The 26,671-nt window shown below is 35.7% G+C and overlaps 4 protein-coding genes and 1 pseudogene across 5 annotated transcripts; all 5 read left to right on the top strand.

The window, feature by feature from the left end:
* LOC148586502 (glu S.griseus protease inhibitor-like) lies at positions 1-506 on the top strand. Its single transcript, XM_088516046.1, has 2 exons — positions 1-69; positions 178-506. The coding sequence occupies exons 1-2, from the start codon at positions 51-53 to the stop codon at positions 369-371; spliced, it is 213 nt and encodes a 70-aa protein (XP_088372172.1). The 5' UTR covers positions 1-50; the 3' UTR covers positions 372-506.
* A 3,773-nt stretch (positions 507-4,279) lies between these two features.
* Positions 4,280-4,863, top strand: LOC148586501 (glu S.griseus protease inhibitor-like). Its single transcript, XM_088516008.1, has 2 exons — positions 4,280-4,389; positions 4,511-4,863. Exons 1-2 carry the CDS (start codon positions 4,368-4,370, stop codon positions 4,702-4,704), a joined length of 216 nt encoding a protein of 71 aa, XP_088372134.1. The 5' UTR covers positions 4,280-4,367; the 3' UTR covers positions 4,705-4,863.
* A 3,355-nt stretch (positions 4,864-8,218) lies between these two features.
* On the top strand, positions 8,219-8,687 carry LOC148586500 (glu S.griseus protease inhibitor-like). Its single transcript, XM_088516037.1, has 2 exons — positions 8,219-8,287; positions 8,370-8,687. The coding sequence occupies exons 1-2, from the start codon at positions 8,269-8,271 to the stop codon at positions 8,561-8,563; spliced, it is 213 nt and encodes a 70-aa protein (XP_088372163.1). The 5' UTR covers positions 8,219-8,268; the 3' UTR covers positions 8,564-8,687.
* A 2,512-nt stretch (positions 8,688-11,199) lies between these two features.
* On the top strand, positions 11,200-11,768 carry LOC148586499 (glu S.griseus protease inhibitor-like). Its single transcript, XM_088516032.1, has 2 exons — positions 11,200-11,300; positions 11,418-11,768. The coding sequence occupies exons 1-2, from the start codon at positions 11,279-11,281 to the stop codon at positions 11,609-11,611; spliced, it is 216 nt and encodes a 71-aa protein (XP_088372158.1). The 5' UTR covers positions 11,200-11,278; the 3' UTR covers positions 11,612-11,768.
* A 2,772-nt stretch (positions 11,769-14,540) lies between these two features.
* Positions 14,541-26,114, top strand: LOC148586498 (TNF receptor-associated factor homolog 1a-like; annotated as a pseudogene). The gene is made up of 4 exons (XR_015911963.1): positions 14,541-14,798; positions 22,736-23,211; positions 23,292-23,496; positions 24,724-26,114. The product of XR_015911963.1 is annotated as a TNF receptor-associated factor homolog 1a-like (transcript).
* The last annotated feature ends 557 nt before the right edge of the window (positions 26,115-26,671 follow it).

Genomic DNA, 26,671 nt, shown 5'->3' with positions numbered 1-26,671 from the left:
CATAAATAAACACGTCATCAATATATATAAGAGGTTGATCAAGGAAAAGGATGGCTTCAGAGTGTGACGGTAATGAATAATTAAGAAATATTCCAAGTATATATATATATATATATATATATATATATATATATGAGTTACATGTTATATATATTGAATTGCTCGTCTTTTTTGTAGGTAAGAAATCATGGCCTGAGCTGGTTGGAGTGCAAGGGACGGTTGCTGAGGCGAGAATTGAGAGGGAGAATCCGCTTGTGGATGCTAAGATCGTGCCGGAAGGATCGGTTGTCATACAGGACTTCCGTTGCGACAGGGTTTGGGTTTGGGTTGATAAAAATAGCGTCGTTTATAGGGTCCCCGTTATTGGCTAGGCCTCAAGGCATGCACGCTCGCATGTGAATAAGACTGCATGGCTTGTAATTTCAATTCCAAATAAAATGAAATAATTAATTAAGGATTTCCATTGTATTTGATACTTAATAATTAATAAGACTGCAGGCTTGTAATGTTTGGAGTAATTTTCATTTTGTGTACGTTATTGTTGATCGAATTATCTCTTATGCACATTTCCCTCTTAAATAAAGATTCAAGAAGCAGCCGAGCACTAGAAGAATCTGTTAGCTCTCTTAATATGGCTTGTGTATATTACTCTAATATGGTTTACAGGGTGCCTCGATGGCGTATTTAGCACATTAATATGGCTTTTGAACGTAATAATTACTTATCGAGAATAACTTACATAGGGAGCTTGCACAAAAGGTGAGTATTGTGCAACCAATCAGAAGTTGACACCAAAACCAAACTTACCAAACTTAAGTATTAAAAAAAAAAAGCTTAACTAAACCATTATATCACATATGAAATAAAAAATTAATTGTTTATAAATAATAATAATAATAAAATAAAAAATAAGTGAAGGGGTGGTTGGCTGGCCGCCCCTCTCCCACTTGGAGTGGTCGGCAGCCACCCCTAGTCCTAGCATGGGGGTGGTGGCGTGGCCACTCCCATGGCCTGTGGGTGGCCGCGCGACCACTCCCAGTCCATGGGGGTGGCTCGCTGGCCACACCCATGGCCTATGGGGTGGCCGGCGAGCCACCCCCAGGCCATGGGAGTGGCCGCGCGACCACTACTAGGCCTAGGGGTGGCGGCCAGCCACCCAAAGTGGGGGAGGGGTGGCCAGCCAGCCAGCCCTTCAATTCTGTTTTTTTTTTTTTTTTGAAAAAATCTAAAATTTTATTTTATCCAGAGTATAATTTAGTGTGGTTGAATTTTTATTTTAAGTATAAGTCTAATGAAATTAACTGATGTGTCAGCTTCTTATTGGTAGCACAAAATGTGACTTTTGTGCAATAGGTGCACCAAAGTCGCTCTCTTACTTATCTTATTATTGACCAAATTAATCGAGATGGTTTTATAGCAAGAGAGGGAGTTGTCCATTTTAACAAATTCTTTTTGTTAAAGGATTTTTTTTTTTTTTTTTTTTAACCTATAAAGGAGAAATTACTGTTTCTAAATTTTGATTGAACGTATGATTATCAAACCATTCTCTGGTATAATTAAACTCGCAGAATCACAGATTAATTAGTAGTTTCTTGTGTTCATAGGATTTGACTTCTAAATTTGGACATTCGTAATAAATTTTAGTTGAGGCCATAATCCTTTGATTAGTATTTAATTCCAACTATTTGGATTTCGAAAATGAATTTTAATTTAGATAGTTAATTAAAACTCATCATTTCAAACTTGGCGTAATCTCATCCTAAACAAATTTTGTGAGAATATGCTAATTAAGAACATAATCCTCTTCATCAACCCTGCATGCTAGGTTTTAATGATGCTAGAATTATTTGACAAATAAAACATCATATATATGCGTGTCCATATCTTTTGACAGGACTTGAAAATAAATTGAGAAAATCATAGTAAGAATTAAAGAAAAACATTACATGATGGGGTACGTGGTAGTGCTTAATTAGTTCTTTTTATAATTTGGGATTTGGGTATCACTAAATAAAAGGAAAGTAAAACAAATATATACACCCAATTTTTATTACTAAGAGCATTCCCAACGGACTCCCTTATAGGGAGTCTGTTCCCTAAGTTTAGGGTATATGTCTAAAAAATCACAAAAAACGTCTCACAGACGCCTTAAATGAACCATAAATATTATGATTGCTATAGTAAAACTTAATATTTTGGGTTCCACTATTGTAATCTTTATGATTATTAAAATAAAAAAAATGATTATCTCCTCTCTCTCCTCTCCTCTCACGTCTCACAATTCTCTCTCATTTCTCATCTCATATATATAATATAATTAAAAAAAACAAATATTTTAATGATATAGAGAATGATTATGAGAACCTATTAGAGTGTATTTTGACCTAGAGAATCAAAAAGTAATTTAAATCCTTAAATGTAAAAAAAAATGACAAAAAAAAAAAAAAAAAAAAGGGTAGGAATGCTCTTACAAATTAGTTGAGCAATTTCCGTTCCATACGCCAGCTTCCTGCTGTTTGACAACTAGCTGTTGCGTGTAGCATATCTTGTGCTGACTTTTAAGGCCTGCCGACCGAGAAATATTTGATCTAGATGGCTCTCAATTTGACGATTACTATTGCAGGGATCCTGATCCCTATTGTTTCACGTTGAAAATCTCTGTTTTCTAGTTAATAAAATCATGCCGTACGTGAGTACACATTTCCGTATACAATATTTTATAAAAGTGCCAATCGTACGTGTTATATATGATGGTGATGTCGTTTGGTCTACATTATTTAATTAGATTTTCAAGGTCATTTTTTAAGCATAAAATCATATTGGAAATAGTTTCTGTATTGTATCCTATAAACAAAAGCAGAAATTCAACTGTTTTTTTTTTGTTTTCGTGGACAAGCAGGTGAACAAGAGAAAATTGATGAAATGTCATCAATATTTTATTATTTTTGGTGTGAAATAGAGTTTATATAAAGTACCTAGAACTTTAAAGCTTATGACTATTCGTCGTCAATCATAATTAAGACGTGGAAAAAGCCTATAAATTAATTAGGTTTAATTGTTTATAGGACCACAAAATAATATCTTATCACCATTGGTGGTTGTGGTTTAGTACATGGTCAGAAGGAAATTTTCAAAGTAGTTTGGCATATATTAGGATAAGAGTTCAACTCTCGAAATAAGAATTTTTAATTCTATTAGTATTAGTTGTATTGAGTTGCATTGATGCCCTCATGAAGCTAATTGGATAAAACTATACTTCAGTCAAACTGATCTATTATCACACGTCTCCATTAAAAATATCATTTCATTGACATCCTTTCAATTAAAAGACCCATTTAAACCCACTTAATTTGAGTCAATGTAACTCGTATATATATAGCATTGAAAGGCCTTCCCCTTGATCAAAAAATGAAATATACCCCAATTTTTACATACATATACAAAAGCCTAAGTTGATTTTGATCATGCCTACTTGCTCTGAAATTGTCTATATATTGGGAAAATTACAGTTTACCCCCCAAAGTTGACAGCGTTTTTTAATTTGAACATCAAAGTTTCAATTTTTGCAATCCACTGTCACAAAGTTCTAATTTTTTTTTTTTTTTTTTCGATTCGACCAATATTATCCCAAAATTTTCATATTGCCCTTGATTTTTTTTTTATTTATATATTTTTTATGAAAAAAAAGGAAATTTGGGGGTGCGAAAATGGCCAGATGGGAATTTTTTATTTTTATTTTTTTTTATAAAAATAAAAAATAAAAATTAGGGGCAATATGAAAAGTTTTGGATACAATTGGTCAAATTGCAAAAATTTGGAACTTTGGGGGGGGTGGATTGCAAAAATTGAAACTTTGGTGTTCGAATTGAAAAACGCTGTCAACTTTTGGAGGTAAACTGTAATTTTCCCCTATATATTTAATTTGTTACTGATTTTAATTGGTAATCTTTTTCCCCCTCCATTCAGATTATTTAAGATATATATGCTGAGGCATAATTAACTTCATTGTAATCTCTAAAAAGGAATATTCGAATGAAACTCCAGCTAATACGTCCTCAGGCACCTCACGGCCGTGGTGGTTATGTCAAAGACGTAGAGCTTAAGTTTTTCTTTGAAGCTATCTCAATTCAAAGAGAAGAAAAATTCAAACCCTTAGCTTTTTCCTTTTTTTTTTTTTTTTTTTTTCTTTTTTTCTTTTACTATTCACACGCTAAGCTTGATCTATATCTCCAAAGTCAATAATGACAAACCACAAGCTAATGTAATGAAACTGTATAAATACCCCCAATGTCTTTCACCCCAACAACATATCACAAATACAAGTTGGTGTCATCAATATACATAAGACAGTGAAGGAAAAGGAAACAATGGCATCAGATCAGTGTCAAGGTAATGAATATCTCTATATTAAGAGTGCTTGTCTGTAATTACATATATATATATATGCCAGCAACATTGTAATATAGTATGTTTTCCTTGATCTAACACAAGTCTTTTTGAGGCTGTGTAGGGAAGAATTCATGGCCAGAGCTCAAGGGAGTGCAAGGGACAGTTGCGGAGGCCACAATTGAGAGGGAGAATCCTCTTGTCGATGCCATCATCGTGGAAGAAGGATCAGTTGTCACAAAGGACTTTCGCTGCGACAGGGTTCGGGTTTGGGTCTATGAAAACGGCATTGTTTCAAGGGTCCCCACTATTGGATAGGGCTAATTAGTTTGGACTTGAGGGCCTACCTACTCTTATTATTATCTTATTGCAATGCTATTTTATTATGAATAATCTTGGGCTTATAAAGTTCATATTGTTGATGATTCAGTTGCTATTTTTAAATATATGATCAAACGTTACAAGTTTTTATCTATCTATTTATTTATTTAATTAGCTGAACGAGAGCTTTCATTAATACTTTTTAACTTCCAAATTAACCCGGATATTCAAAAGGTCATGTTAGTTATATATACTTGATCTCTCATATCCAATCCATATTACCATTAAAAATGATGATCCAAAAATGAAAAAGCTCCTCTTGGCTTGCTGATCGAACTTGCACAAAGCAAAAATATGGAGGAAAGCCAAGTGATCAAGAGGTGTATAGTAGTAAATTAAATGACTAGAATTCTCAGCTGGACCAGAAAAGTATGGGAAGCTTATTAGGTTGCTAAATAAGGAACTTTCTATTTTTTCTTTGAACTATCTCACAAAGAAGGAAAAATTCAAACCCTTAGATTCATATATACCTTATAAATAGTCAATAATGACTAAACACAAGGCACAAGCTAATGTAATCATACTCTATATATAAAAACGCCATCTTTCATCCAACCAATGCATCACACACATATATATATAAAAGCGTTATTATTATAAGATAATAAAGGAAAATCGAAAAATTAAAATGGCATCAGAGTGTGAAGGGAATTGGGAGAACATACCATGTTATGTTGAGTTTTTTTGGGTGAATGAAATTTTTTTATAACCACATTAAAGTTGCTAAAAATGCCTTACATGAGGCAACTTGGCATCGCTCATATCAATTCTAACAGCGACAATATTGTTATGTTGTCGCTGATATTAATCTTTTTAGCAGCGACAACATGTTGTTGTTCATTATATAAACATGTACGAGGAAGATGATAACATCATTAGCAAGGACAATACAAAGTAGTCGTTGATAATAAATAATGTGTTTTTTTTTTTTTTTTTTTTTTTTTTTTTTTTTTTAAATTGCCAATTACTTTTTTTAGCCAATTAATTCTTTTTTGGTATCAATTATCTAAATCACACTTAATAATTAATCAGCATAGAAAATAAAAAAAATAAAATAAAATCGGACTAGAACCAAATCGCCAAGGACAAACCGCTGAATAAATTAAAGCATATATCACAATTTTTGTTGTTGTTGTAACAAATTGACATTCATAAAATAAAAAAAATTACAGAACATGCATAAAGCTAAAATAAGCTTAGATAAAAAGCTAAAAACAAGCTTATATAGACCACTAGCACCTCAATGAAGGTGAAAGTGGAGGTGATCACCTGAGAATGCAGCCGATGAAAGCCGCGGCGCAATATGATGGATACTACCATCGGGAGTACGAATACCCTATCAAACATCTAAACAGGCTTCCTAAGAAGCAATGGAGATTTAGATGAAAATGAACAATAGAAAAAATGTTTCCTTCACAGACAATGAGTCTGAAGCCCAACCGGTTAGGGTTAACAGAAACCCATCCAGATAGACCATTAGCACCTCAAAAAACTGGAAAGGAACCAAAAATTAAAAAAAAAGATCCACTTCACAGACAAAGAATTTGAAGCCCAACCGGATCGGGTTAAACACTAAGCAACGCACCAACAGGAAATTACAGAAAGTTACACAAAATAATAGGAAAAACTCAAAAAACAGCGACTGCGATGGAGGAAGGCTTTGGGGGACCCACGCGCCGGCGTGTGGGGGTTGGTAGGGGCCACAGAAAGCTTCGCCGGAAAGCTGGAACACCGATGATGATGGAGGAGGGGTGCGTTTCTGGCTGGGGCTAATGGAGAGAAGGAGATCGATTGGGCTTTGAAAAAGTTGATCTTCAAGACTACACAAATCCGACCAGCGAAGCGTTAGAGGAGACGATCCTTGGCAGGGGTGAAGCGGGCGGAGAGAAATGTATATTGAGGCTACTGTTTTTCGTGAGGGTCAGGGGATAAATTGTCATAGACGATGAATAGATCTCAAGAAAACTCTAGAAAAAAATGAGTTCTCTCATGAAAAAGGAAAGTGACCAAAAAAATGAAAAGGGGGGTGGGAGGAGGATGGAAACAGAAGGTTTGGCCTCCTCCTCAAGCTTTTTCGTCTTGGCTAAAGACAAGAGAGAGAATAGAGGTTTTTCGTCTTTGAGGCATTTTTAAATTAAAAGGTCGTTAAGCATATATCACATTAACTAACATAGTAAAAGAGAACTATTGAACATCAATCGCTTGATGTGATTTGGCTGGATTGTAGTCATCTAGTGGCAACAATCCCATAATAATAATGCTTGTTTTGAAGATCACACTACTGTAGATGATTAGCGCACATTTTACTAAATAACTGAGTTCACTATATGATAACATGTAAACCATGTGTATTGTACTCACTAAATCGTAAACTTATATATAATTGTATCTTTTCACCTGTAAAATGTGTTGTTTTATAGTTAACAGCAGTTTCGATGATGGTTTGATATGGGAATCAAAGCAGGAGACTCTCTATTGATGACTTAGCTAGAACATTTTTCGTGGATAACCCTGAGATGGTAAAATACACGAGGACCTACGAGCAAGAGGAAATGTTTACTTTCCTCGGGTTTGTGTACACTTGGGATTGTACCTTCTATTGACTAGACTTCGGGACTTGCATGTTATGGATTTAATTGATTTGTATTTGCTTTGATGGTTCCAAACTATGGTTTTAGGTTTGGGTTTGCAATATTTCCTTTGACTTGATGATCGATCTTAAATCGTAATACTAGATGGATATCTATGTCATGGCTTGATGTTAAATGACATGAGGGCGAAGTACTGAAGATTATTCAATAACACACCCTTGATTATATTCATTGTCGACAAGTTAGGGCATTATTTTGTAACAATCCTAATTTTATGACAAGGTAAATGGTAACCTTAATTTTATGCTATGAATCTATAATAAACGGTAGACCCAGCCCAAATAGATGGGCTTAGAGTAAGTAGAAGCCCATTTTGAGATGGTAATATGATAGAGAGAATGGATCATAATACAAAATCACTAATAAAATGAATAACTTGATTTTAAGACTTTATTGCAAATGAATATGAATATTAGTTTATAAAGATGAATGATTCGCGTTAATATTTTATATTTTATTTTTTTTATATCTCATCTTATAAATTTAATATATCAATCATTAGATTTGTGAACTATATATATATATATATATATATATATATATATAAAAGGGCAGCCGGGGAAAAAAGAATATTCAATGAAAACTGCAGCTAATCCTTATCAGGCACCTCACCATGACAGTTATGTCAAGGACCGCTAATTTGTTTTTTTGAGAAAAAAAAAAGATAAAAAAAAAAAAGAATTCAAACCCTTAGCTTTCAAATCTAAATAGTCAATAATGACGAACCACAAGTTATGTAATGATACTCTATAAATATAAACACCCCCTCCCCCAATCTCTTCACCCAACCAATACTACATCATAAATAAACACGTTATCAATATATATAAGAGGGTGATCAAGGAAAAGGATGGCTTCAGAGTGTGACGGTAATGAATAATTAAGAAATATTCCAAGTATATATATATGAGTTACATGTTATATATATTTAATTGCTCGTCTTTTTTGTAGGTAAGAAATCATGGCCTGAACTGGTTGGAGTGCAAGGGACGGTTGCTGAGGCGAGAATTGAGAGGGAGAATCCGCTTGTGGATGCTAAGATTGTGCCGGAAGGATCGGTTGTCATACAGGACTTCCGCTGCGACAGGGTTTGGGTTTGGGTTGATAAAAATGGCGTCGTTTATAGGGTCCCCGTTATTGGCTAGGCCTCAAGGCATGCACGCTTGCATGTGAATAAGACTGCATGGCTAGCTTGTAATTTCAATTCCAAATAAAATGAAATAATTAATTAAGGATTTCCATTGTATTTGATACTTAATAATTAATAAGACTGCAGGCTTGTAATGTTTGGAGTAATTTTCATTCTGTGTTATTGTTGATCGAATTATCTCTTATATGCACATTTCCCTCTTAAATAAAGATTCAAGAAGCCTAGCATGATCGCACTAGAATAATCTATTAGCTCTCTGAATATGACTTGTGTATATTACTCTAATACGATTTACAGGGCACCTCGATGGCGTACTTGGCACATTAATATGGCTTTTGAACATAATAATTGCTTATCTTATTATTGACCAAATCGAGATGGTTTTATAGCAAGAGAGGGAGTTGTCCATTTTAACAAATTCTTTTTATTTATTTTTTATTTTTTTTAACCTATAAAGGATAAATTACTGTTTCAAAATTTTGATTGAAAGTATGATTGTCCAACCATATAATTAAACTCACAGAATCACAGATTAATTAGTAGTTTCTTGTGTTCATACGTGTACGTGGATTTGACTTCTAAATTTGGACATTCGTAATAAATTTTTAGTAGAGGTGATCATAATCCTTAGATTAGTATTTAATGCCAACTATTTGGATTTACTTAGCGTAATCTCATCCTAAACAAATTTTGTGAGAATATGCTAAGAACATAATCCTCTTCATCAACCCTACATGCTAAGTTTTAATGATGCTAGAATTATTTGACAAATAAAACATCATATGCATGCGTGTCCATATCTTTTGACAGGACTAGAAAATAAATTGAGAAAATCCTGGTAAGAATTAAAGAAAAACATTACATGATGGGGTACGAGGTAGTGGTTAATTAGTTCTTTTTATAATTTGGGATTTGGGTATTACTAAATAAAAGGAAAGTAAAACGTACAAATATATTCACACAATTTTTATTACTTACAAACTAGTTAAGCAATTTCCGTTCCACACGCCAGCTTCCTGCTGTTTGATAACTAGCTGTTGCGTGTAGCATATATATCTTGTGCTGACTTTTAAGGCCTGCCGACCGAGAAATATTTTATTTAGATGGCTCTCAATTTGACAATTACTATTGTTTTCACGTTGAAAATCTCTATTTTCTAGTTAATAAAATCATGCCGTACGTGAGTACACGTACATTTCCGTATACAATATTTTATAAAAGTGCCAATTGTACGTGTTATATATGATGGTGATGTCTTTTGGTTTACATTATTTAATTAGATTTTCAAGGTCATTTTTTAAGCATAAAATCATATTGGAAATAGTTTCTCTATTGTATCCTATAAACAAAAGCAGAAATTCATCTGTTTTTCTTTTTTTCGTGGACAAGCAGGCCGTAAACAAGAGAAAATTGATGAAATGTCATCAATATTTTATTATTTTTGGTGTGAAATAGAGTTTATATAAATTGACTAGAACTTTAAAGCTTATGACTATTCGTCGTCAATCATAAGACATGGAAAAAGCCAATAAATTAATTAGGTTTAATTGTTTATAGTACTACAAAATAATATCTTATCACCATTAGTGGTTATGATTTAGTACATGGTCAGAAGAAAATTTTCAAAGTAGTTTGGCATTTACTAGGATGAGAGTTTAACTATCGAAATAAGAATTCTTAATTCTATTAGGGGTAGTGATATACTGCAGATCGGCGTGCATCACTACAGTGATGCACGCCGGGCATAAATTTTTTTAATTTTTTTATTTTAATTTTTTTTTATTATTATTTTTTTTAATTTTTTTTTTTTTTTTTAATTATGCCCGGCGTGCATCACTATTGATGCACGCCGGCCGTGCAGTATATCATTACCCTTCTATTAGTATTAGTTGTGTTGAGTTCCATTGATGTCCTCATACAACTAATTGGGTAAGTGATGCATGCCGGCCGTGCAGTATATCATTACCCTTCTATTAGTATTAGTTGTGTTGAGTTCCATTGATGTTCTCATACAACTAATTGGGTAAGATTATGCTTCAGTCGAACTGATCTATTATCACACGACTCCATTAAAAATATCATTTCATTGACATCCATTCAATTAAAAGACCCATTTAAACCCACTTAATTTGAGTCAATGTAACTCGTATATATATATATAGCATTGAAAGGCCTTCTCCTTGATCAAAAAATGAAATATACCCCAATTTTCACATACATATATAAAAGCCTAAGTTGATTTTGATCACGCCTACTTGCTCTGAAATTGTCTATATATTTGATTTGTTACTGATTTTAAATGGTAATCTTTTTCCCCCTCCATTCAGATTATTTAAGATATGCTGAGGAATAATTAACTTCATTGTAATCTCTAAAAAAGAATATTCTAATGAAACTCCAGCTAATACGTCCTCAGGCACCTCACGGTGGTAGTTATGTCAAAGACGTAGGGCTTAAGTTTTTCTTTGAAGCTATCTCAATGCAAAGAGAAGAAAAATTCAAACCCTTAGCTTCTTTTTATTTTTTATTTTTTATTTATTTTTTATTCACACGCTAAGCATGATATATATCTCCCAAGTCAATAATGACATACCGCAAGCTAATGTAGTGAATCTCTATAAATACCCCCAATGTCTTTCACCCCAACAACATATCACAAATACAAGTTGGTGTCATCAATATACATAAGACAGTGAAGGAAAAGGAAACAATGGCATCAGATCAGTGTCAAGGTAATGAATATCTCTATATTAAGAGTGCATGTCTGTAAGTATATATACATATGCCAGCAACATTGTACTATAGTATGTTTTCCTTGATCTAACACAAGTCTTTTTGAGGCTGTGTAGGGAAGAATTCATGGCCAGAGCTCGAGGGAGTGCAAGGGACAGTTGCGGAGGCCACAATTGAGAGGGAGAATCCTCTTGTCGATGCCATCATCGTGGAAGAAGGATCAGTTGTCATACAGGACTTTCGCTGCGACAGGGTTTGGGTTTGGGTCGATGAAAACGGCATTGTTTCAAGGGTCCCCACTATTGGATAGGGCTAATTAGTTTGGACATGACGGCCTAGCTACTCTTATTATTATCTTATTGCAATGTTATTTTATTATGAATAATCTTGGGCTTATAAAGTCCATATTGTTGATGATTCAGTTGCTATTTTTAAATATATGATCAGACGTTACAAGTTTTTATCTATCTATTTATTTATTTAATTAGCTGAACGAGAGCTTTCATTAATACTTTTTAACTTCCAAATTAACCCGGATATTCAAAAGGTCATGTTAGTTATATATACTTGATCTCTCATATCCTATCCATATTACCATTAAAAATGATGATCCAAAAATGAAAAAGCTCCCCTTGGCTTGCTGATCGAACTTGCACAAAGCAAAAATATGGAGGAAAGCCAGGTGATCAAGAGGTGTAGTAAATTAAATGACTAGAATTCTCAGCTAGGTGGACCAGAAATGTATGAGAAGCTTATTAGGTTGCTAAATAAGGAACTTTCTGTTTTTTCTTTGAACTATCTCACAAAGAAGGAAAAATTCAAACCCTTAGATTCATACCTAAATAGTCAATAATGACTAACCACAAGGCACAAGCTAATGTAATCATACTCTATATATAAAAACGCCATCTTTCATCCAACCAATGCATCATATATATATATATATATATATATAGAAGCGTTATTAATAAAAGATAATAAAGGAAAATCGAAAAATTAAAATGGCATCAGAGTGTGAAGGGAATTGGGAGCACATACCATGTTATATGAGTTTTTTTGGGTGAATGAATTTTTTTTTATAACCACATTAAAAATTACAAAATCCATATTCTCATGTCATTAAAAATTTAATTTTTTTTATAACCACATTCAAGTTGCTAAAAATGCCTTACATGAGGCAACTTGTCATCGCTTATATCAATTCTAACAGCGACAATATTTTTATGTTGTCACTGCAGCATCCACTTTTGGACTTTTAGGGTCGACTTGAAGTCGCCCCTAAAGACCTAAATTCTTGTAGTATTGATATTAATCCTTTTAGCAGCAACAACATGTTGTTGTTTATTATATAAACATGTACGACGAAGATGATAACATCATTAGCAATGACAATACACAGTAGTCGTTGATAACAAATAATGTGAGTTTTTTTTTTTTTGAAAAAAATTGCCAATTACTTTTTTTAGCCAATTACTTTTTTTTTTTTTTTGGTATCAATTATCTAAATCACACTTAATAATTAATCAGCATAGAAAATAAAAATTGACCAGAACCAAATCGCCGAGGACAAACCACTGAATAAATTAAAGCATATATCACAATTTTTTGTTGTTGTTGTAACAAACTGGTATTGGAAGTCTGAAATTAGCAATGAAAGAATTGTTAAATCACCACTTATCCCAAAAGTTTAAGTTGATAGGAAATGGTAAATTTAATCATTTAATGAAAATACTTTAGCACTCCCTCACTCTTGGGCTTAAACTTCTCTTTAATAGGTGAAATCCAACTTGTTGAATATTTAATTGAAATAGAAGATAAATTGACGGAGACAAAGTTCGAACTCAGGACCTTTAGCTTTGATCTATGTTTTTTTTGATAAATAATGTTGTATATATCAAAAAAAAAAAAAAAAAAAAAGTGCAAAGTGCCTCTAAGTACAAAAGAAAGTATACATTGGTAGCCCAACACAAGCCCGAAAACACAACCCAAGATGACCCGTTGACGGAGTCTGCCTGCAAAGTAGTGGGTTCCTGTTCGTTGTAATAATGTATTTGAGGAAATTGTTGGGTCTTAGATTTGGAGTGAGGTTATTATCCTTTGACAAGAAAACATTTTGTAAATATTATTGTCCACCTTTGCTTACAGCTCTGAAGTAGTTAAAAAAATGAGGCTTTCTATATCTCTCGGGGTCCTGGTTACCGGTTGAACCGTAATAGTTTGAGCCACATTGTCGATGTCGCTGCCTCCTGGTTGCCTAGTAATTTGAACCATATCCATATGATTGTGGCGTGCGTGCTTGGCTCTGTGGTAACTCGAAGGAATTTTTCAGGACTTGGTTTAAATTGGATAGAGAGAAGCATTTGCTTAACTTTGATCTATGTTAAATCACCACTTTTCTCAAAAGCTTAAGTTGATAGGAAATGATAAATTTAATCATTTAATCAATACTTTAACAAAAATGACTTGTCAATATTGGCGAATTTCTGTATTGTACTAGGGAAATTGACTTGAAGTTGTGCTACCAACATTAAAGCAATTGTTTGATGGTGTCTTGTATATAGGGCATGTTATTCCTGTAGTTTGAGCGATAGTTGCTGGTTCAATGAGGAATATTATTTTCCAGTATCCACTTTTGTTGTCTTTTTATTTTATTTTATTTTTTTAATGTTTTTGTAGATAAGTACTTTTATGCATAAAAAGCACAAAGGGGCACAACCTTTTTTTTTTTTTGTTTTAATGATATAATCGAGAATGTGACGGTTTTGACGGGTGGGTAGGGGCAGAACTAAAAGTTATAGTTTGGGGGGTTTGGGGGGTGGGGGCAAATTTAAAATATATATATATATATTGGGGGGGGGGGGGGGGGGTTAAAATAGGGTTTATGGTCTATTTTATAAAAAAATAATTTTTTTTGGAGACCACCTTATGCCTGGGGGATAGGGTCTCCCCAAGGGCTAAGGTGGTTCTACCCCCTGCAGGTGGTGTTGTGTGTCCGAGGTTTACTCTTAAGGGGTGGGCTTAAAGAACCTTGCCTTGGTGAGGTTCCACATCATTAAAAAAAAAAAAAAAAGAAAAAAAGAATGCGGCAATTGAGCCTTGTAGTGAAGCTAGTAATTATGTTTTGATGCCTAATGTAGAACTATCTTTGTTGTGACTGATCGAATGCACCATATAGATATTCTATAATATCTATCAACTATGTTACTTATCAAAAAAAAAAAAAAAAAAATCTATCGACTATGTTATTTGATCATAAGGTTCTGTTTCAATCTACACGGGATTATAAATATGTTTACTTGCTCATCTGTACCTGTAGACGCCCTAAGCTTTTTCTCCTTACATGCAGCAATAAAATTGAGGTTGCCTACCAGGAAGCTGTTGCTTTGAAGAGGCAAGAGGAGCTCATCCGTGAAGAGGAGGCAGCGTGGCTTGCTGAAAGTGCGCAGAAGGCAAAACGTGGAACAACTGAAAAGGAAAAGAAATCAAAGAAAAGCAAGGTTGAATGTTCTCACACCTTAAATATCAAGGGATTTACTATTCTTCAATTGTTCATTGGTTTTCTGCTGGATGACATTGTAGTTAATGTTTGTCTACACTAATGACATTTAATACATAGTTATAATGATTTAAGAATTGTCATTATTTCTTTTTAAGGTTATTTCAATTTATAATGCATCCCTTATATGTAAGAAATTTCATTTAAAGTATGTCCTTTTATGTCACATATATTATTGTAATTATAAAATTACGGTGCTCATTTATTTATTCCAATTAAAGCTTATTGTGTAAATCAAATCTTTTGAATTAAATTACTGATTTAATTCTGTGGAACAAGTATTTGATTTCAATCAAATATTCTAAATTAAAGCACTGATTTAATTATTGTGGAACAAGTATTTGATTTCATTAAAAATTTTATTTTTGTGGAATCAATTAGCTATATTGATTTGATTTTTATTCCTTGATGGGAGGAATAATTAAGATAACAGCTCTAATTGAGGGTCTCCTGACCTACCTATAAATAAGGCATGTGTATAAGTGTATTCCATCAATTGGCACTCACTGGTAGGCATAGGTCAGAAGAACCTCTCAATATTTTTAGTTTTTAGTTTGGTTGCTGTGGAGTTGTTCTTCAAGCCGCTTAAGCAAAGCAATGGCCGGAGGTATATATATATTAAACTATTTCCGCTGCTAATGTTATTAGCATTTAATATATATTGAATTCTTACATGTGGTATTAGAGCCTTTTCCAGGCCATATTTGCTTAGTCTAGTTTTAATATGTCTGCTGTTGATATTTTATTTTTGTTTCGATAATATTTTATTCTGTTTTGTTGTGATTATCGAAACAAAACTCAGACCCACGGTTATTGAAACTAAGAACCATTTGTTCTCAACCACCATGAAACCCACATATATATATATGTTTTATTTGTTTTGACCAAATTGCTCATGTGGTATTGTTTCTTAAAACAAAACGTGTGGGGCCAATGGGTGATCAGGACCCTTGGTCCTTCACTTTCCTCTGGGTCACTTTCGATTAGAATTTACTGGAGACAAGCTACAGAAACGCCCCCCACTTGCAGTGCTGATCTTTCCCCATTTGCAGCACCGGTATCCCCCCTCCCACAGCAGCGGCGTTGGCCGCATAAGGTGAGCTGCTGACGGAGGAAGCCCCATAAGGGGCCGCCTGTGATGGGCAGAAACGGCGCCCACACGGGCTGCCGATTTCTGGCCGGAACGGTGGCCATTTCACCGGGCTACCCAAAAAAAAAAAAAAAAACACGGCCGGCACCCCCACACGGGGTGCCTGCTGTTTTGGCCGGCGCATCAAGGAACCGGCGCCGGTGGCTGGAGAATGGGGAAAGGGGAGAGGCGGCGGTTAAAGGGGCTAGGTTTCGGGTTTGGGGTCTTGTTATTCGGGTAGGGTTTTCAACCCGTTTTGGCCTGATTCAAAAAAAAAAAAAAAAAAAAAACTGGGTCATTAAGTGGGCTGACCCAGAAGCCCAACCCGGATTAGCTAGCCCATTCCAGTAGCCCAACCTGGTTTAAAGTAGCTGGCCCATCCGGATTAAAAAAAAGGGGGGGGGTGCTCAGGTGGGTTTCGAACTTGGGCTCATAAGGTATAAAGGGCTTAAGGTCAGTTCAAGACCATTTGGTTATTCAGTTTATTAAGCTTTAATGTTACATTTATATTTATCTTATGTTTTTTTCAGTATTTGTTTCTTTAATACTTGAACTTAAGGATATATTTATTAATTGTTTAAATATAAATTGTTTGATGCTTGGACCTGAGAATAATTAACTAAATCTCATGTATTGGTGAATGTTTATGGTACTATCCAAAATTGCAATCGGAAAGCTCTGGCAAGGCAAGTCTTGGGACTTAAGTGTGCCGTTGTACGCCCTCTCACTTACCTGGGACACTATCCGGTTGTACTTTGGAAAAATACTGTTTACCCACTAACATGATGGTTTTGTTTTTTATTCTTGGAAACTTTATTTTTGGCATCTATACAGTTAATGATGTTAATGAAATCGTGATTATCATAATAATTTTTGGGAGAGCCACAGCATCCCGATTTTATAATGATAATTGCATCAAGATCATATATGTGAACTTCATACGGAAAATTAACATCATGTTGTAATTAATTCATAAATTTAATTTGCCAATCCCCACAGGGACGTTTTTATTTTTATGAATTAATTAGAATAAGATAGTAAATTTAACATTAAAAAATAAAATTTCTCTTAGGCCCACAGGTATGGAAAATTTTATTTATTAATGCTAAATTTATTAGTCTTATTAATAAATAGTAGATTTCATGCGTGATGCAACCTTTGCCCACAGGTAGGTTGAAATTTACTATCAAGTTAACATTGGTTAATTTAAATAAAGTTATTTCATAGCATTAAAGTATTTTCCTTGGTTATTGCAGCTATTCCTACTGCTTTAATGGATGAAACTTTTCATGTTTCAATGCTTAATGGTAACAATTTTTCTGACTGGAAATAAAATTTATTTTTCACATTGGGGTGTTTGGAGCTTGACTTGGCGCTCCGTGTGGATGAACCACCCGCCCTCACGAAGGAAAGTACGCCACAAGAGATTGTTAAACATGAACGGTGGGAGCGATCAAATCGCTTAAGTCTAATGTTCATGAAATCTCATGTCTCTAAGGGCATTAGGAGTTTCATTCCTGAATGCACTAAGGCTAAGGCATTCATTAAGGCAGTTGAGGAACAATTTGTGAGTTCCGACAAGGCCTTAGCCAGCACCCTAATGAAGAAACTATCAAGCAAGTCCTTCGATAATTCCAGAAGTGTGCGTGAGCACATTATGGAAATGAGGGACATGGCAGCTCAACTCAAGTCCCTAGAGATTGACATATCTGAGTCATTCTTGGTGCATTTCATTTTGAACTCTCTTCCCTCTGAGTATGTTCTTTTTAAAATATCCTATAACACACATAAAGATAAATGGTCAGTAAATGAACTTCTGACCATGTGTGTTCAAGAGGAAGAGAGGTTAAAACATGAGAAGCCAGAAGGTGTTCACATGGCTATTCATGCTAAGGGAAAGACCAAGAGAGGCAAGCATGCCCAAAACTTCAAAAGGGAGAACAAGTTTCCAATCAAGAAAATTGGCAAGAAGGATACTTGTTACTTTTGCAAGAAAGAAGGGCATATGAAGAAAGATTGCCAAAAGTATATAAAGTGGCTCGAAAGAAAAGGTAATCTTATATCTCTAGTGTGTCATGAATCCTTTTTTGTTGAGGCTCCAACTAATACATGGTGGATTGATTCGGGTTCTACAATCCATATTGTCAACTCAATGCAGGGTTTTCTCACAACAAGGAAGCCAGCAAGCAATGAACAACGTGTTTATTCAGGAAATAAACTATTTTCACAAGTAGAAGCTGTTGAGACCTTTAGAATAATTTTGAAAACTGGATATGTTTTAGACCTTGAAAACGTATTTTTTATTCCAAAATTTTCTAGAAATTTAATTTATGTTTCCAAATTGGATGTTGTTGGTTTTGGATTTTGGTTTATCAATTCAACTTTCAGTATTTTTAAAGGTGAACAATTGATTGGTGGTGGAATAAAAGTTGATGGTTTATTCAAAATTGATCTAGATCCCAATTTTGAAAACACTTATTTATCATTGCATAGTGATGTTGGCATAAAGAGGAGTCTAATGGATCAAAACTCTGCTTTATTATGGCACAGGAGATTAGGACATATCTCCATAGAGAGAATTAAAAGGTTAGTGAATGATGGAGTTTTAAAAACTCTTGACTTTACAAACCTTGGTACTTGTGTGGATTGCATAAAGGGAAAGCAAACCACCAAGACCACTAAAGGTGCCAAAAGGAGTTCTGAGATTCTTGAGATCATACACACTGATATCTGTGGACCTTTTCCTACTCCTTGCCTAAATGGTCAAAGATATTTCATATCTTTTATTAATGACCATACAAGGTTTATGTATCTCTATCTTCTAAATGATAAGGCTGAAGCATTAAATGCTTTCCAGACCTATAAGATAGAAGTAGAGAAACAAAAGGAAAAGAAAATCAAGATCGTAAGATCTGATAGAGACGGAGAGTACTATGGTAGGTACACAGAAAAGGGACAAATGACAGGTCCATTTGCGAAATTCCTTGAAGAGGAAGGTATTGTGGCTCAATACACGATGCCTGGCACACCACAACAAAATGATGTAGCAGAAAGAAGGAATCGTACACTTATGGACATGGTTAGGAGCATGCTGAGTAATTCCCATCTCCTTTTATTTTTATGGAGTGAAGCCTTAAAAACTGCTGTGTATGTTTTAAACAGGGTTCCATCCAAGGCTGTCCCCAAGACACCTTTTGAATTATGGAATGGGTGGAAACCAAGTTTAAATCATTTACACATATGGGGTTGTCTTGCTGAAGTGAGGATTTACAATCCAAGTCTAAAGAAATTAGACCTAAGGACAACCAGTGAATTTTTTATGGGCTATGCAGTTAACTCCAAGGTATTTAGGTTTTACTGTCCTTCGCATAGTCCTAGAATTGTTGAGTCTATAAATGCAAAATTTATAGAGGATATTGACCTTGTGGGAGTGCTCATCCTCGAAAGGTTGAATTAGAATAAGCACGAGAGTTGACTGAAACTCCTTCACATGAAGGACGTTTGATTGTGCTTAAGGAAAATCAAAATGATTTCCTTGAACCACAATCAATTTCAAATCAGCCAACTCCTGAGGAACAGGTTCTGAATGAGCCTACTCAACCTCCTCCAAATGGGGAGGAAGCAGGATTAAGAAGATCCTCTAGAATATGTAGACCAGCAATCCCTAGTGATTATGTTGTATACCTCCAAGAGTCTGATTTTGACATTGGGCCTAAAGATGATCCAAAATCATTTTCACAATCCATGAGTGGAGATAACTCCACATTTTGGTTCAATGCCATGAAGGAAGAGATGGAATCCATGGCTAAAAATCAAGTCTGGGATCTTGTTGACTTACCAGAGGGAGCTGTAGCCGTAGGCTGCAAATGGGTTTACAAAACCAAAACAGATGCTTCTGGTAAAGTTGAACGGTATAAAGCTAGACTTGTGGCCAAGGGATTTACTCAGAAGGAAGGCATTGATTATCATGAAACCTTCTCTCCAGTATCAAAGAAGGATTCATTTAGAATAATCACGGCATTAGTAGCTCACTTTGATCTAGAGCTACATCAAATGGATGTGAAAACAGCCTTTTTAAATGGGGATCTTGAAGAAGAGGTATACACGAAACAACCTGAAGGATTTGATGATAACAGTCAGAAGGCTTGCAAATTAAGGAAATCTATTTATGGGCTAAAACAAGCCTCCCGCCAATGGTATAACAAATTTCACAAAGTTATTACCTCATATGGTTTTGTTGAGAACTTTGTTGATCAGTGCATATACCTTAAGGTCAGTGGGAGCAAAGTTATTTTCTTAGTCCTATATGTAGATGATATTTTGCTTGCAACTAATGATTTAGGTTCGCTACAAGAAAGCAAACAGTTCCTCTCTTAAAACTTTGAAATGAAAGATTTGGGTGAAGCCTCATATGTCATTGGCATAAAGATTCACAGAGACAGAAATCAAAGAATATTGAGATTGTCTCAGAAGGCTTACATTGAAAAGGTTTTAGAGAGACTCAGAATGAAGAACTGTTCAACTTCTATAGCACCTATCATTAAAGGGGATAAATTCAGTAATAATCAGTGTCCCCAGAATGCATTGGAACAAGAACAGATGAAAAGTATCTCATATGCATCTGCAGTTGGCAGCCTATTATATGCACAGGTCTGTACTAGACCTGATATTGCAATGGCAGTTGGAATGCTGGGTCGATATCAAAGCAACCTAGGATTGGAACATTGGAAAGCTGCAAAGAAAGAGATGCGGTATTTGCAAGGAACCAAGGACTACAGTCTGACATACAGACACACTGACCATTTGGAGGTGGTTGGATATTCAGATTCAGATTTTGCTAGATGTGTGGATAGCAGGAAGTCTACTTCAGGATATATCTTTCTTCTTGCTGGAGGGGCTATATCTTGGAGAAGCAGCAAGCAGACTATAATTGCTACATCTACAATGGAAGCAGAATTTATTGCATGCTATGAAGCCACTACACAGGCATTATGGTTGAGAAATTTTGTTAGTGGTCTCAAGGTTGTCGATTCTATAACGAGACCAATCAAGATCTTCTGCGATAATCGTGTTGCCATTTTCTTCTCTAAGAATAATAAAAGTGGAAGCAGAAGTAAGCATATCGACATCAAGTACCTTCGTGTGAGAGAGAACATTAAAAGGAATAAAGTATTCATTGAGCATATTAGTACTAAACTGATGATTGCGGATCCTATGACTAAAGGTTTACCGGTAAAGCAGTTTAAAAGTCATGTGAAGCATATGGGGCTCATTGATTCATTTTGTACTTTGTTCTTTCTATTCAGTCTATAGACATCATGTTATTTTAATAAAGTTTTGTGCACATTTATTACCTTATCCATGGGGATAAAATTAAGTTTGGACCCGAATGACTTATAGGAAGTTCGTTCATAAAGCACATTATCCATAAAGTACTCATTTAGGAAGGTATTAGACATTGTGATACATGGAATGGACGGCTTATCATATAAAAGCTTTACCGCCATGATTCGTGTGTAGGATTTCTTGAATGAGTGGGAGGATTCCATGAATGGTTGGAATAAATAAAGTATTGGCCATATCATAGAATTGAACACCATAAAGAATTTATGTGTCATAAGGGCCAAGTGGGAGAATGTAAGAAATTCCATTTAAAGTATGTCCCTTTATGTCACACATATTATTGTAATTATAAAATTACGGTGTTCATTTATTTATTCAAATTAAAGTTTATTGTGTAAATCAAATATTTTGAATTAAATTACTGATTTAATTCTTGTGGAACAAGTATTTGATTCCGATCAAATATTCTGAATTAAATTACTGATTTAATTCTTGTGGAACAAGTATTTGATTTCAATCAAATATTCTGAATTAAAGCACTGATTTAATTCTTGTGGAACAAGTATTTGATTTCATTAAAGATTTTATTTTTGTGGAATCAATTAGCTATATTGATTTGATTTTTATTCCTTGATGAGAGGAATAATTAAGGTAACAGTTCTAATTGAGGGTCCGCTGACCTACCTATAAATAAGACCTGTGTATTTCATCAATTAGCACTCATTGGTAGGCATAGGTCAGAAGAACCTCTCAATATTTTTAGTTTTTAGTTTGGTTGCTGTGGAGTTGTTCTTCAAACCGCTTAAGCAAAGCAATTGCCGGAGGTATATATATATTAAACTATTTCCGCTGCTAATGTTATTAGCATTTAATATATATTGAATTCTTACATTATAATGAATAAATAATTGAAAAATCATCAAATGCACGTGCTTATTTATGTGGGAAATGTGCTTTGCTTGTTATCTAAATGTTTTGACCATGCAACCTGTTTCTAATCCGAGTGCATATGCCTAGGATCATTTTTCTGGAGGGTCAGGGTCAGCTGAGGGGCCATGCGTATCAAATATTTGGATTCTTCTTGTTCCTGAGCTGTCCTCCTACATGTTTATGATATGGTTTGTCTACATTGGATGTGTTATTATGCAAATCTTAACTGTTAATTGGAAATATATCTAAGATTTTAGAAAGAGTCTTCGTGGTGTTCAGATTAAATGATTTTCCTTTTGTTTTTTAGTGTTGAGGATTCAACTCTTTTGTTGACCTATGTCCTCTTAATATATAAGGTCTTATTCCAGATTAAATTGTTTTGAATTTAGAAGATGTCAGAAAATGCTTACGCCAAACGAATTCAATTGCTTTCTATTTAATCACTGAGTCATATTTCTTTGCATCTTACACTACAGGCCAAACAAAAACGAAATAATCGGAAAGGGAAGGAAAAAGGGAGGGAGGAAAGGCCTGCTCTGGTGGTACAAGACAAGCATCAACTGGGAAACCCCAATGACGAAAAACAGGACAGCATTATGGAGGAGTTGCAACCTGTAGTTGAAATGCCTGATATGCTGGAAGATGTTTCTGATGCATCTGATTCAATAGATGGTGTTCCTGAAGTTCTTCAGCCTGATTCAGAAGACCGGGATGCCAGTCCTGTAAGTTGGGATACTGACACATCAGAAGTTCATAATCCAATGGAAGCCAGTAGTAGTGGAATTAGCTCCCTGTTGTCTACACAAAATGGTGCTGCTGAAAGAAAGAGCCATTCGGTATTGGATGATAGTTCTTCAACGGGTTCTACAGAATCTGTACCATCACTGGTAATGAATGGGCCATATAAGGGGATCTCCTTCCCAAACTATAAAAGCCAAAAATCACCAAGCAGGTAAATTTATTGCTACAGTTCTTCGCATACTAATCTCAGAATATTAGGTATTTATTTGATTTTGCCCTTAAACATTGTAGGGGAAAGAATCAACGAGGTAAGGTGACCTGTGATGGGAGTAGTTGGGCAAATGAGATGGATAATCACTCTTCTGGGCTTGCAGAGGAGGCAGGGGATCTAAGTGATTTATCTGGTAGTTGTAAGCAGGCTGCTGAATCTGAGTCAGAGGCTGTTCTCTCCTTGCAGGACCGAATAAATTGGCTGGAGCAGAAAATGGTTAAGAAGGTGCAGTTACTAAATTGGCATGATTAGCTGTGCAATTGTTTGAAGGGTTAAATACTAAATAGCCCAGAGGGTTTCACAACTTTATTTTTTCTTTTTAAGGATTTGATTTTTATCACAAAATGTACATGTGGTTTTGATAATAGACTAAATTAGTCTTCCGTTGGTTGACTTAACAGAATTCTACGTGGACCAATCAGATGTTGACACGTAGCACTTATTTAATTTTTTTTTTTCAAATTAAAAAAAAAATAGAAATGAAAAAAATTGGGGGTGGCTCCCTGGGTGCCCAAGGGGGTGGTCAAAACCACCCCCAGTGGATATTGGGGGTGGCTCGGCCACCCCCATGGAGCCTAGGGGTGGTTTCGGCCACCCCCTAGGCTCCAATGGGGTGGCCGAGCCACACCGTTGTTGCCCAAGGGGGTGGCCAAAACCCACCCCCAGTGGGTACTGGGGGTGGCCGAAACCACCCCCAACTACCATTGGGGGTGGTTTCGGCCACGAGCCACCCTGTTGCCGTTGGTGCCCAAGGGCATTGGAACCGAGGGGGTGGCCTTTTTTATTTATTTATTTTTTTTAATTTTAAAAAAATTACGTACGTACCACGTGTCAATATTTGATTGGTCCACGTGAAATTCCGTTAAGTTAACTAACGGTCAACTGACAGAAAGATTAATTTTGTCTATTATCAAAACCATAGGGACCTCCTGTGATAAAAATCAAACTCTAGGGAGGAAAAAATAAAGTTGTGAAACCTCATGGGGTATTTAGTATTTAACCCTTGTTTGAAATATTATTTTAAATGGTTTTTCTCATCTAATTGTCTTGTATTTTATTAAGATTTAGTTCTTAAGGCGAAAATGGTTTTTAACATTCTGGCTTCCTATTTCTTCCTATTGCATTCGGGAGCACAAGAGAAAGGACACCAGGAAAAAACTGTTTTTCTTTAAAGTTAGGATTTAACCAATGCTAAGGAATGCATCTGAATCACATGTACCAATTAAAGAACTGCATCATACGTGTTCTTGCAGCATAGTCCAAGGTGGATTTTAGTGGATGTGCTTAATATGTAAAATTGTCCTCTGTTGTTTCTTTTCAAATCTCCCGTTTTTTGTTTTTCCCCAGAGTGCCACTTTATTCCCATGGTTTCAGCTTACTTTTCTTTTTTCTTTATTAAGAACAAATATTGGTATGACTGACATGATTGGAGTTCACTCTTCTATGTAATAGGAAGAAGTTGTCTTGCTGCAGAAGAAACTGAGCATGAAAGAACAGATTGATGTGGAAAGACCCTCTAAAGATAAGACATCAGCAGTACCATCCTCTAGCTCCTAGAAGCCTGCCCATGAATCCCACTTCCACTGCTCGATTTAAGGTGGACTTCCGTAGTAGTGCTATTGTGGATCCTGTCCCACTTGGGAAAGCTTCTTCAAATGTCGCACAACAGACTGATAAAGCTCTGCCTTCAATTACTTCATCCCCATTTGCTGGTGTGCCGAAACATGAGATCCAGAAGGCTGCAAGTCCAAAACCAACTGAGAAAGCCATAGCACATCAAGTACCTGTGATTTCAAGGCCCTCCAGTGCTCCTTTAGTTCCTGGTCCCAGGCCAACTGCTCCTGTTGTTTCCGTGGTTCAAACACCCCCTCTGCTTGCCCGTTCAGCGAGTGCAACTGGCCGGTTAGGTCCTGAACCCTCACCAGCAACACATCACACATGGTTATATTCCCCAGTCCTATAGAAATGCCATAGTATTAGTGGGTAACCCTGTTGCCTCAAGTACAGGTGGTTTTACTCATCCTAACTCTCAAGGCTCGGGGTTGAGCCAATCCTCGGCATTCTCTCAATCAGCTACATTGGTTTCAGCACCAATGTTTTTATCCCAAAGCACTGAGAGGATTGACCCGGGTATTCCTTATGGCTTGGTAATGCGGGACGTTTTGCAGAATGGACACAACTGGATGGAGACTTCTCAAAGGGAATCCAGCAGAAACATGCACTATGATCAGTCTTCGCTGCTTAATGACGTTCAAAACCTGGGCTTGTATAGGCCTGTGCACAGCGGATCATGGGAACAATTATCCTCCAAGTTCCCTGCCAGTATATCTGGCCGGCAGAATCAAGGTGTGTCGGGAGAGGAGTTCCCGTTCCAGCATCTGGATATCATCAATGACCTGCTTGATAATGAACATAGTGTTGGGAAGGCAGCAAAGGCAAGCACAGTTTCTCAGACTATCAGCAATGGGCAGCTATTAAATAGACAGTTTTCTTTTCCTGGTGATATGGGCATGTCGGCTGATTTGGGGTCCTCATCTAGCCCCTGCAGGTTTGAGCGATCACAGAGTTACCATGAGAATGGGTTTCTACCCTATTATCAGTCTTCTAGCAGCCATTATGACTCAACGAGGGATTTGATTCCACAAGCTAATGCCTTACCTTATATAAATGGGCAGGTAGATGGGTTAATTTCGAACCATTGACACCGGGCTGGTTCTGATTTATCTGTACTTGGCATGAGGAACTTGGAGGGCGATGTTTACCCCCATTATAATCCAGATTACTCAAATCTGGCTTGTGGTGTCAATGGTTATACAGTTTTCCGGCCTTCGAATGGGCACTAAAAAGGGAAGTATGACGGAGTCTGCGTTCAAAGTAGTGGGTTCCTGTCCGTTGTAATAATGTATTTGAGGAAATTGTTGGGTCTTAGATTTGGAGTGAGGTTATTATCCTTTCACAAGAAAACATTTTGTAAAGAATATTGTCCACCTTTGCTTACAGCTCTGAAGTAGTTAAAAAATTGAGGCTTTCTATATCTCTCGGGGTCCTAGTTACCGGTTGAACCGTAATAGTTTGAGCCACATTGTCGATGTCGTTGGCTCCTGGTTGCCTGGTAATTTGAACCATATCCATATGATTGTTGCGTGCGTGCTCGGCTTTGTGGTAACTCGAAGGAATTTTTCAGGACTTGGTTTAAATTGGATAGAGAGAAGCATTTGCTAAGAAACAAAATAATGTGTTGAGCAAGTTTAGAATTGTCTTCTTATCTAACATTTTACACGGTTGTGGAAGCTCTTCTCTAACCATAATCTTTAGGAAAAGTAGCACTCTTCTTCAATGTGCATTGCTATTAGGGCTCATGGTTGTCGAGGTTATTTCAAGAGTTGGCAATATGTGTTGA

Source organism: Corylus avellana, chromosome 4 (genome assembly GCF_965113065.1).
Source record: "Corylus avellana chromosome 4, dhCorAvel1.hap1.2, whole genome shotgun sequence".
In the NCBI taxonomy this organism is placed as follows: Eukaryota; Viridiplantae; Streptophyta; class Magnoliopsida; order Fagales; family Betulaceae; genus Corylus; species Corylus avellana.
This window is presented reverse-complemented; position numbering and strand designations above follow the sequence as displayed.